The 18468-nt window shown below is 36.5% G+C and overlaps 1 protein-coding gene and 1 long non-coding RNA gene across 2 annotated transcripts; one reads left to right on the forward strand and one right to left on the reverse strand.

Moving 5' to 3' along the window:
- Nucleotides 1-8650: 8650 nt before the first annotated feature.
- On the forward strand, nucleotides 8651-11181 carry LOC110046703 (uncharacterized). The gene is made up of 3 exons (XM_020752390.2): nucleotides 8651-9248; nucleotides 9738-9905; nucleotides 10412-11181. Exons 1-3 carry the CDS (start codon nucleotides 9069-9071, stop codon nucleotides 10439-10441), a joined length of 378 nt encoding a protein of 125 aa, XP_020608049.1. The 5' UTR covers nucleotides 8651-9068; the 3' UTR covers nucleotides 10442-11181.
- Nucleotides 11182-14024: 2843 nt separating this feature from the next.
- LOC149117312 (uncharacterized) lies at nucleotides 14025-16680 on the reverse strand. Its single transcript, XR_016205616.1, has 3 exons — nucleotides 16456-16680; nucleotides 15781-15915; nucleotides 14025-14389 (listed from the first exon to the last, which is right to left on the reverse strand). It is a non-coding gene; the product is annotated as an uncharacterized LOC149117312 (long non-coding RNA).
- Nucleotides 16681-18468: the final 1788 nt, after the last annotated feature.

Genomic DNA, 18468 nt, shown 5'->3' on the forward strand with positions numbered 1-18468 from the left:
GGAGACTAGCGTAACAAGCATTGAAATGTCTCAAGACATTCTTGAGGTTTTGGCATGTTTGTAAAAGAAAAAAGTCCATTAACTGAATGAAGTCCATTTCAAGAAAAAACGTTCTTGTTCCTTTCTGGACCATCCATCTTTTCTATCTGCAAAACTGTCAACTCACTCTCAAGCGCATAGTCATAATACAAGACTCAAGACAGCAGAATACAAGACAAGACATAATGCAAGACCATAGCACTACGTTCCTTTTTTATCATCCTCTTAAGATCTATAACTCTCTCAGCCTAAACAGCAGAAGTTCTACATTACTTAGCAAGTTCAAGAGGAAGGTAAAAATGGAAGCATAAAGTTTACGTAGTAAGTGTATTTTATCATCTCGTTCAGTATCATTATTATTTTGACGTAACATAAGTATCATGTTTGTTATTTTAATATTAAACAATTCATGTAATTTTCAAGCACTTCATGTAATTTTAGACTGTCCTTGAAAAGGTGTAAATTAATTCTGACAAGTCTAGTTGGGAGGAATTAATAAACTCTGCTATTGTATTGCATCCCGTTGATCTGTTTATAATTTCAAACTTTCTTGATTGATGCCGTGTTGGTGAGGCATCTTACACTGGGCATTGCAAACACTTCGGCACTCTTTGCATTTGATTTCACTCCTTCTTATCATGTCCTTAGGTTTCTTCAGAATAACCATTTCTTCATCCTCTGTTATGAATCTGACACCACGCGATGCTGCTGATGCCTGTACCTTACTACGCGAGGTTTTCTAAATGTTGGTTTTTTTATTGTTACTTCCATTGCTCCATTAACGCTGCCCACTTGAATGTTATCAATAATATAAAATGAATGTTTAACAAATTTCTTGAAGTATCTAAAAATAATCTTTCTGTGTAGATTCAGCTACTTTATACTTGAAGTCGTTTATATATCAATGATAAATCATAGCATTTAACGAAGTGTTGAATTCTCCACTCGAGGGTAGTCAATAAGGTAAAATTAATGTTGCGTCAAATTGCGTCATGTAGATAAAAATAATCTTTCTGTGTTTATACACTTTTTTTCTTCTAGAAGTAGCTAATTTCTCGCTGGAAGTATTGAATGCCCTACTGGTGTGCTTACACTCGAACACTTTTGTGTACTTTGACAAAGGCTAAGGTCTATTTGTTTTCTTTGGTTGGACTCAACTAAGTAACTCAAGTTTGCCATGCTCGGATCGTGAATAAAACTGTAAATCTCTAAATGTTTAATGACGTTTCCCAATTCTGGCCGTGTTTAATTTCTCCGTCAAAATTGCTTCCATACGAAGCCGTAATCTAGCTAGAAATGAAATCACGGGGTCAAAACATAACTTAGTTTTCTCTTTTTAATACCGCATCATAGATCTCGATTCGCCGCCGCGGAACTTCTAAATCATTTTCTAAGCAAAACAAAGAGAAATTAGCACTGACGACCACCCCCATTTCGGTCTTTAACATCCCACTTGCGGCTCTTTGAAGGTGTATAAAAAGGCGGATAAGAAAAGCAGACTGATTCTCTCTTCTTTCTTGAGTCGTCGACATCATTTTGAATTGAACAGTTGACCGATTTGATCACTTGATGTCGAGGCGACATAGAATGCCGCTGACGCCAGTGTTTCTTTTTGTTGCTCTTTTCATCATGATTACGCCAGTGTTGGCCGATGATGAAGCAAGCGAGCAGGAGATTACGGTAAATGCGAGTAACGCTCGCGGACTTGGAAACGTTGTGTCTCAATTGTTGTATTATTATTGTACGTGTAGTTCTGCTAAAATGCAATAACTGACGACAAAGCATGGTAATTTGGTAAGCTATAGTTATTCAGCTCTTCCAAGTCTTTCCAGCCTTTTAATCGATGGTTCATCGTTATTTTAATAACTTAACTGAGTTTTTGATCTGTCAGCCTATGACATTTACTTTCTTAATTATCATTTCATGTTTTTAGGCGAAAATAGCACATCCACGACAATTTCAAGACTGGTACTCACAAGGTGACACGAAAAATATTCGTGGATTAGCAAACCTTCAGAGAGCATCTAGAACATTTTCTCCCTGTTTTTGCGGACTTACTTCCCTTAAGTGTTGTCTAAGAAAACGGACACTTGCCAAGGTAATTTTAACGTTTTTGCAGGGATCATAATTGCATTGATGTTTTACATGTACATATGGTCGAACTCAGCCCCAATCCAGTGAGCAGGGAAGCCTGGTGATTCATTAGAACTGGCGAGTATCTCACACCGCGTAGGATGCTTATCGAGAGACGTGTCGACAGAATAAAATCAAGGTCTTATAACAAGAACAAAATACGACAGTTCCGACCAGGGGCGCGTTTTTCGAAGGTCCCGAAAAGTTTTCGCACCCCGAAAGCCGTAGCAAAATCTCAAAAATGATTACAGGTTCTCTTCATACAAGGAGTTTCAGGCGCATATACCCCCTTGGGTTGTAGGTACAGACTATCTAAAAATCGCTTTGTGGGCCCGAAAAGATTCCGGGACTTTCGAGAAAAGGGTCCCAGGTTTCGATCGAAATTAGAAAAGTACGCCGCTCCGAAGTCCAGCAGTTAACCAGAAGGCCTTCCTTTGACATTTCGAGGTTCATTGTTATTGTTTCAGAGTGATTTCGATATGTATATTTTTAATTTTCTCCAAAATTTTTAACCCACATGCATTTGCAATCGTTACAAATGAGTACAAATCATTTAAAACAACAAACCTTGCTTTCCTGTGTGCACAAACATTTAACTAATGCACTAGGCATGTGTTGCGGGACGTTTTGCGATAAAGCCGACGTTACGACAGTGGAAACTAGGTAGGAATAACTGTGTTTTCTCTTTCTAGGTTGAGGAAGCTGGAAACATCTCAGTAGGAAACTCATTCTGAGTGAAAACGATTGAATGGCAGTTACTGAGCAGTTTTTTCGCGGTGAAATATCAGTATGATATATTTGAAGGTTGGATTAACCGTTGGATAAAGAACTTACGCTCAAATAGCCTGGATTAGTTTAAACTTGTAATTGAGGGTTTTCTTCTCATTAGCTCACAACTGACTGGCCTTAGAAACAAATATTAAAGTCGACATGATAAGGAATGATAAGGTGTTGTAGCGCCATTATTTTTGTTGAAATTGCAGGGTGCTTATCACAAAAATACACAGAACTATGGATATTTCTCTGGCTCCGAGCTCGGCTTTTGAGCGAGTCGAGGAGGGGGAATACAAAAAGAAATAAATTGGGCCTGTTATTTGACACCTAAAGCTATGCAAAAAAAAAAAATATACTGCAGAGAGCTTATATTTACATCTTTTTTCTCTTTGCTATACGTACGACTTGAGGTCCTGCACGTGGTTGGCACGCGGCATGCTAATCATTCTTCCAGAATATGTGCACGTGCGTTATTGCAAATGATTCCACGCAAACACAAACCAAAGTGATTGATTTTAGTAACTGCCATAACTCACAGGAAATTAAAATCTCACTTTTTATCTCTCACTCTACACGGACGTACAATGTATCTGCGCTCGGATATGACGCGATTGAATCTTTCGTTTCCAGCCACCCCACTGAGGCAATAAGTAACGTATTAAAAATAGTCGCATTTTCAGGGTTAAATAACTACTTTATGTGATTTTCAAGATTAGAGTTAGCAATCGCTTAGCTACACGAATTCAAAATTGAGGGATCGCGCGTGATAGCAAATATTTCACTTCGATTGTTCACTTGCTTTAGAAAACGCCCACACCTGGAAACGTCGATTACGATTTCTAAACAAACCAAAGATCAAATAGAAAAAAATAAAATAGAAAAAACGTCAGCCCTCAGATCTGATTTGCACATAACCGGTAGCGGCTGTATTTTAAAAGCAGAGGAAAACCACGTCTTCCAAACAAAAGGTATAAAGTACCGTCCACACCATACCGGAAAAATTTGAAAACGCAGCTTTATTTCTACGGTTATACCTACCGTCCATACTAATACGTCTCGAAAACGAAGCTTTCCGAAAACGCTCTTCAAACCGGAGGAGTTTGAATTTCAAAACATTTTGAAAACGGAGCTTCCTTCGAAAACGAATGACGTCATGATAAACATGTGATTTCTATGCCCGAGTTGTCCTCAAACACAAATCCAACTAACCTGAACTAACCGGTGATTGTTGCGTTTTCAAATTTCTCCGGAGTAGTGTGGACGGAAAGCATTTGATGGACTTTCAGAATGAAAACGCTGTGTTCAAAATTTCTCCTGCGTAATGTGGATGGGGCCTCAGTTTCGGATGCAATAATCTGAGATTATACGCACCCCCGTCACGCCAAAAAAATCGATGTCTGTGTTGTGGCATGTGCATCCAGCGTGTACTCTTATGCACGTGCGTAACGTGCGTAATTACAGAGACACACAAACGCAAGCCAGAGTAATTGCTTTTTACAAAATTAGTGCAGATTGAAGGCGGTCTCGTGTTCTTGTTTCCCTAGATGCATTCGGTAGTTATGTCATTACGTACATTTATCTTGCCAAAGACGTTTCCTCCTCCCCTATATATCAATGTATTTTTGTTTTTTTGGAAAAACAGTCAAATTTTCCGAGGATGATATAAATTTAATCTATTCATGTTCTCGCTACATTGTGTGTGTGTGTGTGTGTGTTTTTTTTTGTGATTCTACCTATTTTGTAGCGCTTAAGCTCCAATTATTCGGAGCGATTCAGTGTCGATTTTTTTTTTTTTGAGCAAGCTCGACAGCTGCTTTCTTCAGAGCTTTCGGTCGATTTATTTTACAACATGCAGCTATGGCGACTGGCTTCGTTAATATTACTTTGGCTTTAGTTTTACAATATTCAATAAAAGGCCGTGTACATCACAGCGGGAAGATTGAAAATAAACTTGTAGCTCCTTTTAACGCGGAAAATATCAAAACAAACAGACGTTATTAAAGTCTTCTCACTTTTCATTAAACATCGACGACTGTTATGGTAAATAGCTATGAGATTGTCTTTTTACTTCAGTAGGGCATTTCTAAGCCGTCAGTTAGAACCATATTTCACAACTGCGAATTGTTATCCCTTTAATATGATGTCGATGGGAAATTCTTCAAACTTTTGATTAAGTTTCGACATCATATTAAAGGGATATCAATCCGCAGTTGTGATAATCGGCTTGAGAACATCCACGGCCTGATCAAAATGTAACTTGATACGTGTATGTTTCAAATAAAGATCGTGGGTCTTTAATGTGAACCGAAACATTTAAAATCACTCACTTTTAGAATCGTCATCGTTCTCAAAGCAAAACAAAATTAAAGCAAAGACACGCAGCCCGCACTCATTGTAGTATTCAACATGGCAACTGTGGATTTTTGCAAGCATGTAAAAACGGGGGTGAATGGAACACTCTATAGTTCTTTAAATATCGTTCTCCTTTTATTGAGTTTTCATTTTACGCTTCAACAGCTAATGGCATGGGTATGGACTCTTAGCTGAAACAACAACAAGAACAAAAATAGAAATAAGATTGTTACAGACGCCCATGTTAATCTTGTCGATCTTTTTCTTTGTGATTTTTCCATCCTATGCACAGCTTGCGGTGGCAAAAGTGAACACGACAATGAGGACACGGATAAAATTAGTGTATTTGAAAAAAATGCAACATCCAAGTAGTCTAGGAAGCTGTTATTGCGGACGAAAGGTTCACAAAATGGCTGCGAGGTTAGCCGGACCAGCTCGATCTTGCACAATAACTACAGGAAAAAGAAATATTAAAGGTTACTCCGTCATTGGACCGGGAACTTTTGGAAAAATATCTCTAGCTAATTAATATTGTTGAGCTGAGAATATTTTATCATTTTTTCAGCGATAGACCGGCAATGAAAAACATTGAAAACAAAGTTGTCTTACTGACAAAGACATTTTTTCCTCCGGTTGGCCTGTGAATGGAGACTGCGAATCTTCGCTTGTTCTTTCATATCTTTTGAACCAGCACACTGTTTACTAGCAAAAGCAAGAAGCTATTCTTCCAGTTTACTAGCATTATTAATTACTTATTAACCGAGAGTGAGGTCTTTACGGGAAAATCTCCAACCGAGACCTTGCCGCACTGACCGAGCGATAGCGAGGTCAATGCGGCAAGGCCGAGGTTGGAGATTTTCCCGTTAAAACCGAACGTTCGAGGCTAATAAGTAGTTTACTATATGGCTTTTTGCTTGGTTTTTGCAGGCGCCGTAATCAGCCCGTGGGCATTACGAGATAATAATGCTCCAGTATTAGCCAATCAGAGCGCGCCTTATATGGACTATAAACTCAAGTCGGTTAATAAAAGAATGTAAATTGAAGTGTATACTTATTTGACACAGGCAGTGATAAAGATTAATGTCCGACATTGTACAGAAATGAAAAGCGGCTTTGAAAGAAATAGAATAAGCCGTTGGCTTTTCCTGGTATTAGGTTTAGCTTTTACCTTAATTTCTTTGTCGGTTCTCATACATCCGACATGCCACACGATACTTACGGCCACGCCGTCGTCTTGCTAAAGAAAATAATCCCACCTCCTTACGTAAGCATGAAATAAGAACGTGTATTTCCCGCTTGTTGTTTCACACCGAATGACGGATCAGTTGTAGGCTAGCATACGTAGGCGGGAACCTGACCTTTATTTTGCAGATCAGTTCCAGCCTCCATTTCTTGACAAGCATCAATTATTCCAGCGACACATGCGTAATATTTTCTCCGCACGCGCGTAATTGGAGAACGTTTGAGCTAAAAAACAAAGTGACACCATGTGCTGAACCGTGCAAACAGAGTGACAACTGATAGATTACTTTCAGTTGTCATTACGTCTTGAGAAAAACATTACTGAAATGCAATTCGGTTTACAGGCAAAATATTACTTCCTCAAGGTCGGGCGCATTCTCGTGATTAAATAACTCCTGAATAATCTGCATACCCCCCAAAAAAAAAAAAAAAAAAAAAAAAAAAGGTAAAAAGCTGTTAAAATTTAACTATCTACCCTTCTTGTTTTTATCCTTGCGATCATCACCAGAGTGTGGATATCTTTTGTTTGGTTTCTACTTTGCTAGCATGAAATTTTCTAACAGTGGATTAATAAGCATGTAGAAGGGCTACAATTCATGTTTAGACCGTGTTTCGGCGCAAGCGGCGTCCGTTCGTTTTGCGCCACAGGTTTTAATTGCTTTTTCACCACCTGCGCTTTCAGTGGCTGTGCTTTCCGTAAACATATCGCTTTACCTTCGATTCTATGACTTCATTAAAAGACCAGTTTAATAACTGTAAGTCGAAGTTGATTATGCTCTGTAAAATTAAAATGGGTCTGCCGTCAAGAGTGATCTCGTGGTTTTGCAACCGTCAAGTATGCTAAAATTGCATTATCAAAAATGGCAATGTTTGGTAATCTTAATATTACAGAATCAACGCTAGGAAACACTACTACTTCAATAGAATTGTTTAGGAATATTCAATTGCAAGGGAAATTCTAGTTCGTAACAGGATGAAGGACTATTTTCATGAACACGACTGAAAATTCCTGAGCTGCAGATTGGCGCTAAACGGAAATACGTTGAAGTTAAGTTTTGTGCTTGAAACCGTCAGACCGGCGTCATTTCATTTCAAATATTATGTACGTATTGTAGCACTGTAGCGAATCTCAATCTCATTCTTGCTGCATGTATCTTGAGGGAATTAGTCTAATAAAGATTGAGACGTCGCGAAGAGTGAAGTTTAAAGTTAGAAACGCCTTCCTGTTGTGTCCTATTGAATCGCCTCTGCTACAATTTAAGAACGACTGTGGTAAAGTCACAAAAATACTTCCTTTAAAAGGCCCAGATATAACGAGATTACATTCGTAATCTTTTGGTGCGCTGGGTCAGTACATACTGCATCAAAGTACATGAAAACTGAATATTTTTGGCCACTAAATATCCTTAGTTAGCTAAGATTAAGGACATTTTGCTGCATTTTGGGGATCAGTCCATTTTTGTTGATTTCAGTTTTTGCCACTCGATCCATATTTGATCAGCAAATAAATCACTCTACATGTCGGTTTAACAATAAATGATGCTGGTGAAGTCCTCAACAAATATGCTATTAATTTTTAAAAAGTGTTGCTGTGTTCTCTTTATGGTTTTTATTTTTGTTTTTACCTGAAAGATCAGATTTCAACATGTGTGAATGTTTTTCACAGTAGTATGTCTGACTATACATGCTGGGAAGTATGCCTAGTACTAGTTCAGTGACTCTGTATATGAGAGTCGACGAGGCTCTTGAAACAGACTGTGCTCATTCCCATGAAATGTTTCGTTCTCATCGATCGCCCTCTCCCTTGTGAGTTAAAATACTATAAATACCGGCAACTAAAGAAAATAAGCAACTGAACGAATAATTGCAATTCAGCCTTTAGTGCATGTATATCTTTCCCATGACTACCATTTTGCAGCTAGCTACAATCACTCTAAAAGGGATTCGTAGCTTTGTTACGATCGAGGGCTGAATTTAGAGGTTAGAGTGACTTTAATATGTGTGTAGTTCATTAAACTTGTGAACATCCCCGAAAAGTGAGCAGGCTGAAGAATGGAAATTCGAGTTAGGGTCGTTTCATATTTTCGACTATTCGGTGAACTTTTGATGAATCGTAATATGAAGATGCTGAACTTAAAATGATGGTGTAGTTTGCAATTCTCGAAACAGTAAACGACCTTCGAGGAATTCGTAGGATGAGGTATAACTTCCTGTGGTCGAAATGACGCACTCTTAATCTCTACTTGTCTCCTAAGTGCTAGTAAACTCCCACGCTCTAGCATCATTAGGGTTTCCATCAAGAAACATATACACAGTAAATAAATCAAAGTCCAAATCCGCCCTCACTTCGGTTTATAGCATTGCACCTGCAACCTTTGGAAAACTTATAAAAAAAAAAAGTCGAATGCGGGAAACGGTTTGAATGTCAGTTTTCAAGTCGCTCTCCGTCGTTGAGTTTCTTGTATCAAAATCTTGTAATCGAGTAAACTTTTAACCGTTTATTCAACTGAAAAGCACAAAAAAAAAAAATGTTGCTGACGTCCATGTTTCGGTTCATCACCTTTTATCTTATGATTTGGTCATCCTTAGCTTTAGATCAACGAGAATATAGTGGAGACCCTGCTAGATTTCTGCAACTAGAAAATTCTCATCGATTCACTGCCGAAGACTCACCCTGTGATTGCCAGAAGAAAAGAACGCTCGAAAACGTAGGTTTATTTCATTACGTTTAAGAGTTACGTTATTTGCGTTTTAACAGTTTTACTTGAAATAATGTTCTATCTACAATGAATGAAACTTTTCATTTGAGGCGAGCAATGTTGGGCTGATATCTTTGTGATGTGTAACTTGTGGCATAAGTGTATCGTTTGGACAGTCTTGCGTTAATGGTTCACTCAATTTATGTGTTCATCTCAAAGCTCATAAATGAACTGTCCATTTAAACGTTCATTTGTTTTTATAATATTATTAATTAAATTTAGAATATTTCAAAAGTCATACAAAAATATGTCAAAGGAAAATCCTCATTTACCTTCATTTTAGTGACTTCATTCCAGCGCAAAATCTTTATCTGGGAACGAGGAAGGGAGATGTTGAAGTTACATATCTTTTTTTTTTTCAATGTAGAACATATTACAGTTACACAATTGTTTTGATCGTGAGTTTTTTAAATTTTGCTCTGGTATTTCATCTTTTAGCCAACTGTAACGCCACTGGAGACTTTTGATGACAGCCACACAGAGGACAGTCAAACAAACATGCACATGCAACAAGATAAAGTATTTGAGAATCGTGTTATGTCTTCCACCTGCATTTGCGGTTTAACTTCTGTAAAGTGTTGTAGAAAGAAGCGAGTGGTTCCAAAGGTTAGTTTACATGCTATGGTACAAATCCCATGCGAGCCTTTACATGGCAGTCAAGAGTTCTGTTTTTAGCTAAATACTGATTTTCCTTTCAGCCTGTAAATGGCTTGGCCCCGTCGATTTTTTAAGATTTTAGTTTTAAATTTTGTAATTTGGTTGTGGCTTAATTACTTTTGGCTGTCTCTTTTCATATTGCCTCATGAAAATATAACAACATCAAATTAAAATTAAACAGCTTTTTAAGTTATTTTGAGTTGTGTTTATTTTTACCTTTAAATTTTTTCACTTAAAAAGGCAAATTTATTTACCACGATAATGTAGGAAATTTCATGGATTATTTTGTGTTCTAGCAAGGGAAGTTGGAAACGTTTTATGTCATGAAGTAAGGCAGAGAAAGTTTTGAGTTTCAAGCCTCAAATATGATGGAGTTTTGAAACTTTTTTTGACTGAAATGTATATCAAAACTGATGGGCAGAAAGATTAATTTGCAACCATGTTTTCTCTTACAGGCATATCATGGTCAGAGTTCACTTTGGTGATCACTCTGTTAGCACTGTTTTCACTATGGAATGAGAAAAGGAAAAAAAAAAAAATAATAATACCAAAATCAGCCAGTGGAACAACAACTGAAGAAAGAAAACAGAGACATGACTTTTATTTGCTTTTGAAATTTTTTTTTCGAGATTGTACAGGTACTTTTAAAACAGTCAGTAAAGCGCTCCCCTTAAGGCTGATTTTACACAACCTTACGCAGGCGCAGTAAGGTCGTTTTAAGTACGAATATTTAAAATTAATAAAATATATCGTTTGAAATACACGATTTCAAGTTTGAGACTTTAATGTTGGAAATTGATGATTTTACAAGCCTTCAAAGTTGGGTCATTTTGCTTCCAAAAACAAAACAAAAAAAAACCGGAGAGGGATCACGTTTTGAGTATTTGTAAACACATATGTGTTTGGAAACGTTCTTAACATAGTGGGCGTGAATAGACCATCTCCAAGTTGCCTTTTGCCTCTGTGCCAAAACGAGTCTTAAAAATGTGCTCCACCTACAGGTTCATTTTCATGTACATAAAACTCATTTGTTCACGAGGCCTCGTTTTGAAACAGAGGCACAACGTAACTCGGAAATGGCCCATTGACGAACAAAAGATAAAAATAATCGAGATCTGGACCATATGTGTTTTTACTAAGTAACATTAGCTACTTGTAAATACTTGAGCAATATAGAGTTAACAGAACGAGGAGCACAACAAATAAAATGTACTATCTTTGAGTATATCAGTTTGCTTAAACGATTTTAATAATAATAATAATTTTAATAATAACAACAATTCAAAATAAAAATGAGCGATAGAAATTTTACACAACGTTTCGATGTCGTCATGACATCATTATCAAGTGACAAGAATTTTCTTGTCACTTGATAATGATGTCATGACGACATCGAAACGTTGTGTAAAATTTCTATCGCTCATTTTTATTTTGAAATGTTTATCGAAATTTAATCTCATTCGAATAATAACAATATTAATAATTTAATGACAATAATGTTATTTATAAATCATCGAATAGTTACAAGACGATAAAATATTGAAAAAAATTATCAAGTTACGAGCGATAATGATAATGATAATGATAATGATAATGATAATGATAATGATAATGATAATGATAATGATAATGATAATGCTCTACTCTTACCCAGAATTAACCCAAGTAAATTATGGCTGAGAACTACTCAGTCGAAGGGCTATGACAAAAATAATAACTCCTTAGATATGGTTACCTTAACAGGACCTTGTTGATAACGGTACCTTGTACTGAAGGATTATCCTGGGTAAATATTCGATTATTACTATTATTATTATTATTATTATTATTATTGAACAAAACTACCAGCAAAAGCATAAAAAGAAAGGCCGCGCTAAACGCGCACACACAAATAAACAGCCGGGCAGAAAATCAAATCAAAACAAAACAAACGTGCTTTTCTTCCTTGGGTCTTGTTTGCTTAGGTTTCTTGTTTATTTGCTTATTCATCTCAGTTATTTAATGAAATCCATTAAATTTCTTTTTCTTATTGAAGGTTTCAAAATACCTAATTTTGAAATCGCTGCATTCCTTTGCCTTGCCCTACTGCCTCTTTTTCTTTGCTTCTTTTAAAAAATTAAACAACTGTAAGAAGGATAACGTATGTAATTAGCTACTAGCCCATTTATATACGTGTAAAAGTACACAAGCGGTAAAGTGGTATTTAAAACGATTGTTACTAGTTTCTGTGTATATGCAGGTTAAATAAACCAATTTCGATGTATTAAAATTCAGCCTAAAACAATAGACCTCAACTCGAGGCTCTGGGGAATAACTACAGAGTTTGTGGGGTTTAATATATCGAAATTTCTCTATTGAGTAATAGTTTGCAAATTACAATGATATGGATTGAGACATATCTTTCTCCTTTAATTTTTAGTGTTCTATGATTAGATGCGATACTCATTCCCCAAGTACTCGTCACACCCAGAGGATCAAATTTCCAGTTAAACCCTCAATGCTAAAGGAATTGTTGAGGTAGATAAACCGGTATACACGGTATAAAAATACACAGTGACGCAATTATCAAGGTTTGAAATTTGAAAACGAAGCTTTATTTCTACGGTAGGCCTAGCGTCTACACTAATCCGTCACGAAAACGGAGCTTCTCGAAAAACGTTCTTTAAACCGGAGGATCAATTTGAAGACGCTCGCTCTTCGTTTTCGAGTGGACGGAAAACATCTTAAAAACGGAGCTTTCCAAAAACGATGAAGTGGCGATAATCACGTGATTTCCCTACACGAGTTTCCCTCAAACATAAATCCAAAATGACAATTCATTGTTACGTTGTCAAATTATCCAGGGTAGTGTGGACGGAAAAAATCTGATGCGTTAGCAGGGTGAAAAAGCCGTTTTCAAATTCCTCCGGTTGGGGTGTGGACTGGGCCTGAGTAGGTACTGATGCATTATTTTGACATATTTACGTATGTTCTTTTCTTTAAATCTAAAAATATGCAAAGATAGTTGTTTCGAATATAAACGAAACTACTATTAGTTTTAAAAGTTCCTCTCATATAAGTCGTGCAGAATTCCATTTATCAAAAAGGAATCTCGTTGGTATTCTACCGTAAGTAACGCGAGTTTACTTCTCTCCGAGGCAGAGGTATTATTTGGAATTACTCGTCCCTGTACTCACCGTTTGACCCTCAACCACTTCATTATGCTAGGCAAATACTTTCTTTATATCAACGCTCTAAATAGTACTATGTTCGTTTTCGGCGACTTCATCTCATTAGTGCAGGATAATATATTGCTGCCACGTTGAATGGTGAAAGGGAATTTCAACAGAAGTGGAAATTCCTTCTCACCACTTAAGGCGTTTCCCTTAGTAATTTGTTGTGAGGTCTCTTTTTAGCTTGTTTGTTGCTTTTTTCTATATTTAAGTAATTACATTGTATTGTAACTCCTGAAGTAACGTAATGTGTAAGTCATTATTGCGTATTGTAAGTAAGTAAGGTAATGCCAAGTATTGTAAATAGTTGTTTTTTTATGTATTGTAAGTGACGTTTGTAAGACAGTAAAAGCATTAGAAAGAATAATAATAATAATTATTATGATAACAATATTAATAATAATAATAATAATAATAATAATGATAATAATAACAATAATGTAGTGTATTGTAAGTAGGTTAAGTATTGTGTCGTGTTGTAAGTAGAGTAATGCAATGTAAGTAATTATGTGTTTAACAATAAAAAAAAAAAAGGAATCTCGTTGAACGTGTAAACAATGGGTCTTACACTTTGCAATTTGGGAGGGTATTGTGTAAAGCTATTTCATCAAGCTCTCTTGGATTTGAATCAAATTCGCCTCCTCTGACCTGCCCCTGAAAAGTTATATGCTTTGGGTGAGCAAGCTGTTTTTGAGTTGAATGAGTAGAATAACTTGAGAGTCGTCGTGATTTGACACCGTGACAGTCAAGCAATCATTAACAACGCCTCGGTCAACAATACCTCCGAAGTTGTATTATATTGCTGTAATGCTAAATATTGCTATTTAGTCTTATAAGTTAATCACTACTGATGCTGTTGTTGTTGTTTTTTTATATATATATATATATTTTACTAAGATCGCTAACAAGCTATCAAAGATGGACATGTACAAGATCAGGAACGGCACTGGCAACTTATTTCAAAACGTCGTCGACTTCGAATAAATTAAGCGGTCTTGCATCGTCTTCTTTTAGCAAATCTGCTTGGGGAAATGTCCTCAACAGCAACACAACAAATCTCGAGCCTTTAAATTGTCCCTATAGATTTTTCGTAGTAGCAGATGAATGCCTTTCGCCATATCATCGTTAATGAAGGCCTTCCGGTTGCAGCCATTTATTTATTGATTTATCTCCGATGTCAGCTTTCCTAACCCCTGCAAAACTGTGACGAGCCCTCTTAATCTGTGAAGGAAAATATTTAACGTTTTAGTTTTTTGGTTATCCTTAAATGATGCATTTTAAGATGGTTGACAACGGTTTCGAGCATTTTTCAATGCTTCTGCTTTGATACCTCAATATCACAATTTTTCAGTTGCGTTATAGTGTTTTTTCCCCTTTTTTGATAAACAAGTACACAGGTTCACTGTGGCAGCAGCTTAACTCGTTAAATACAGCCATAATTCTAGCTATAAGTGCTGAAAGCTCCAAAGCAAGTCCATTGACCCCTATTACTTATCACTGAATTGTAGTTAGCATGTCAAATTATATTTTGCCAGGCTAAAAGAAATTGTTTTGATAACAATGAAATAAGTTTGATAACAATAAAAAAAGAAAAACAAAACAAAACAAAACAAAACAAAAAAAAAAAAAAACCAATAAAAGATGAGGGAAGTCATCGGACTCTAATTAAAGACAAAATTAACGGGTGTCTTTATCAGCTTGCAGTCTTTTACCGTCGTCATGGTAATTTTTAATGTAAGATAGTTCACTAATGTTTGAGCATTTGTTTGATTTATTCCGTTTTGGCTTGAACGTAACGTAAAAGGAACAACTCGACGTAGCAATTTACCTTTTTCGGATTATGCGCAGTATTAAACTGTGTATAAAAGTGAACTAATTTTCGTTATTTGGGAATGGGTCTCACTCTAGATAAGTCAAATTCCTGCCAATGTGAACTGTTTCCATTTTTCTCAGAGGGTTTGAGTCAGCAAATTTTTCCCGATGGCAAGGGTGCTTTTAAAGGAACGTTACAACGTGAAGGAAAATTGTCATATTTTGAAGTTTGTCGTTCGTAATCCAGGTTAATTGCTCTCAACTTTAGCGATCCTTATTTACGTTATATCGCACTTTATATACGTCTGCATTTATAAACACGTTGTTAAAGAAATCACGCCTTGCTCCCAAGTAGACGATATCAAAAATAAAAGAAATGTCAGTCTGTTTTTTCATGCTCTCCTCTCTATTTTTGTCATCGCATGGATTGATTTTAAGGCCTTAGGAGCCGTGGAATCCAAGTGCATATGGGTGATTTGATGCAAAGTGTTGACACGGTTTTCATAAATCCAGTCATATAGTTATGACATTTTTTGGTATTAATATACATGTACTTTAGGAAAGCTTTAAAAATGACAATAAATGAAATACAAATATCAAAAGGGTTCGATTTTTCATAATTGTATTTTTTTGTCAAATGCTCAACGAAATCACTAGAAGAATGACTTGAAATATCGTGTTATAGACACTTAACACAGGTATTTCAGATAAAATATTGCGGACCCAGCTTGAGTTTTTGAACCCTGCCTTTATTGGGGGCCTGGGGAGAATATATTATGCTGTACGCATATTTGACTGACCTCTCGTAACATTGGTTTGATATAACAACACTTAAATGAAGAGAGTCCACAAATGCAGGCTCTCTGAGATAGTTGCTGCGCATTTTCAAATCCACGTTGCACACGATCAACATCTTGTGATGACGAGATTCTTGGCTAAAAGAAATATATAAATGTAATAAAAACATATAGTCAATAGGCTTCTAAACGAAGTATATTTGGATGAATATGTACAACGCCAAGTGTGCCATTCAGAGAAAAACTAGGAACTTGATTAGAAATAAAATGAGTACGCGTCATTAAGTTATGTCATTTCTAAATTTCCTTTCAATGAAGGAAAACGTTCTTGTAGCATGAAGGAACGACTTACTCCATATCACAAACTGATCTCGTCTTAACAATAGAGCTTTGTAGCTTGCGTGGCTTGTTGCCCCGTTATACCCCACGTGATATTCTCTAGAGAATTGTTCTTTTATAAAAATTATTCATTCATATGCAGGCGACTATTTGAAAATTTGAAAGCAGGAACTCTCAAGAGTAACATCACATGGTCTAAAATGAGGAAACAAACCACCCAGAGGTCAATACTGCTCAGTATAATAATTCAAAATCAATCAAAAAAGTAATCTTGGTGAGCACTCGCTTTCTGCGACAGCACCTGAATAATTGGTATCTTCGGATGGAGATCTATACTACCTTTGATGTTCGTCGCCGAGGGTTGGTAAATTCCCTAACGTTGTTAAGACTTGCTTCATATTCTTCTGCCCTTGAGTTGTCAAAAACTAGTGAAGACGAAATTACGATAAAAATGGCTAATAGAAAACTAAACTTCAGCTGCATTTTAAACTTCTCTTCAAAAGAGCTATAGATCAAGGCACTGTTGAATGTACGCTCGAAAGTGGATCTTCAAAGACAGATGTGCGCTAGCGCTTTCGTTTTAAGCCTTATTTATAGCATTGTTTAAAAGCTGCAGGTGCGGTGCTCAGAAAAATAAATTTCCACATATATCTGAAACAGTAGGCGTTTCTAAAGGTAAAAGTGAGAAATTGTGATATACGATGCATCAATTGTCATTAATGAGAAACATTTCATTTTAAACCCACGACTCTTTCCGAATCTTGTGAGCTTTTATCATTTTATAAAAGGTTTGGATATAAACGATCTAAATAATAAATAAGATAGTAAACGAGATGAAGAAATTGCAGATTTTAAAAATTTCACAAAATTTATTGCCTCCAGCAGCAAAATTAGTCGAGTTTCTGTTCTCGCCGAAGAAACTGATAATCTTTGTGTAATTTAAATCTCTGCGATTCTCTCTTCCCATTCAATTACTAACATCTGCTTCATCACTCTGCAAAGATCAATCTTAAGCTAGAACTTTTTAATATTTAAATGGGGTACCTGCACTTCATTTGTTTAACACAAGGCTATTGTTTGAAAAATTGAACACACTCGAATTAACACAGTTTACGGATACAGACAGCCATATGTACCTTAAAACTGCAATAACTTCAATTGTCTCTTTCTAGGACGCCTGTGGTTCGCAACATTTCAAATGTCAAGCATATAGCACGATTAATTTGTCATCTATGTAGACACAACGACAGAAAATAAATAAATATATTGTGCCACTGTGAGTGCTGTGGTAAAGAAACATCATCAGCTCAACCTCAAAAACATAAATAGAGCAATAAAAGTGACATTAAAAGCCAATAACATGCAAACTACACTTTAGCATACCAATTTTAAGCAACGTTTAGTGAAATAGAGTGATCCGCAATTTCGATCACTTGATTTTACCAGCGAAGATATATAAACTGATCGAGTTGTTTTTTGGCAACAGACAACGATTGCCGTATAGGCGATGTAATATGATTTTCTAGACTAAGCCGAAAGTCCGCGTTTCCATATCAAAATTCCATTTTCTTTGAAAATACAGGGTTTTACTGATTTAATTACGCTGTGGTTTACATTAGGTATACATAATTTACAGAGATAGGATACGTTTTAGTATCAATCTTTTTTGTGGTCGGTATTGTCTCAGCTAAACTGTGATTCCAACATCGCACGCAAACAAACCCTGCCTAACTGGAAACATTCTCTAAGCACATTTATCGTTACCCTTTTGTGGCAACGGGGCCTCTTACCCATCTTGGACTTCCTGCTAACAAAGGCAGAATATATTGTCTCTTTGAAATGTAAAACTACTGAAGTCATCAGTTAAACCTTGCAAGTAAATTATTTTTTTTTACCCTGTGGGATCGCGATTGGGATGACACGGATTCAGTACAGAACTATTCGGAAATTCCCCCAATGAAACAACTGAACGAAAAGCAAGGTAAAACGTAGTGATATATCAATTTGCATATTCTTCCTTTCTGTGGTACTCTTGCGGCTCAGAAATCAATTTAAATAGTAAAAAGTCCCTTATAGTTGATTTGCGATGACCTTATGACACTCCAATATTACGCGTTCATGAATCAATATGCAGCAGTCAGTTATCTTAATGAAGTCAGTAACGACGTCGCACGCCAATCATGGAACACTTTTTACTTGGTTCTTCTGTAGGAAATGCCTCAGTCCAAAAGTGCAAGCCGTTCGTTTTGGGCCACAAATGGAGGTCATGGTTCTAGGCGTTCCTAGCAGAGAGCGTGGGAAACTGGGGTTGAGAACTGCTTCAGCTTGGTAACCGTGTGCTCGCTCTTCGTG

Source organism: Orbicella faveolata, unplaced genomic scaffold (genome assembly GCF_042242905.1).
Source record: "Orbicella faveolata isolate gen_17 unplaced genomic scaffold, um_ofav_v1 contig_12, whole genome shotgun sequence".
Lineage (NCBI taxonomy): Eukaryota > Metazoa > Cnidaria > Anthozoa > Scleractinia > Merulinidae > Orbicella > Orbicella faveolata.

Coding starts and splice junctions, on each gene's coding strand:
- LOC110046703 (XM_020752390.2), top strand. CDS start 9,069: ATGTTGCTGACGTCCATGTTTCGGTTCATCACCTTTTATCTTATGATT. Junction 9,249..9,737: donor AGAAAAGAACGCTCGAAAAC/GTAGGTTTATTT, acceptor TTCATCTTTTAG/CCAACTGTAACGCCACTGGA. Junction 9,906..10,411: donor AGAAGCGAGTGGTTCCAAAG/GTTAGTTTACAT, acceptor TTTCTCTTACAG/GCATATCATGGTCAGAGTTC.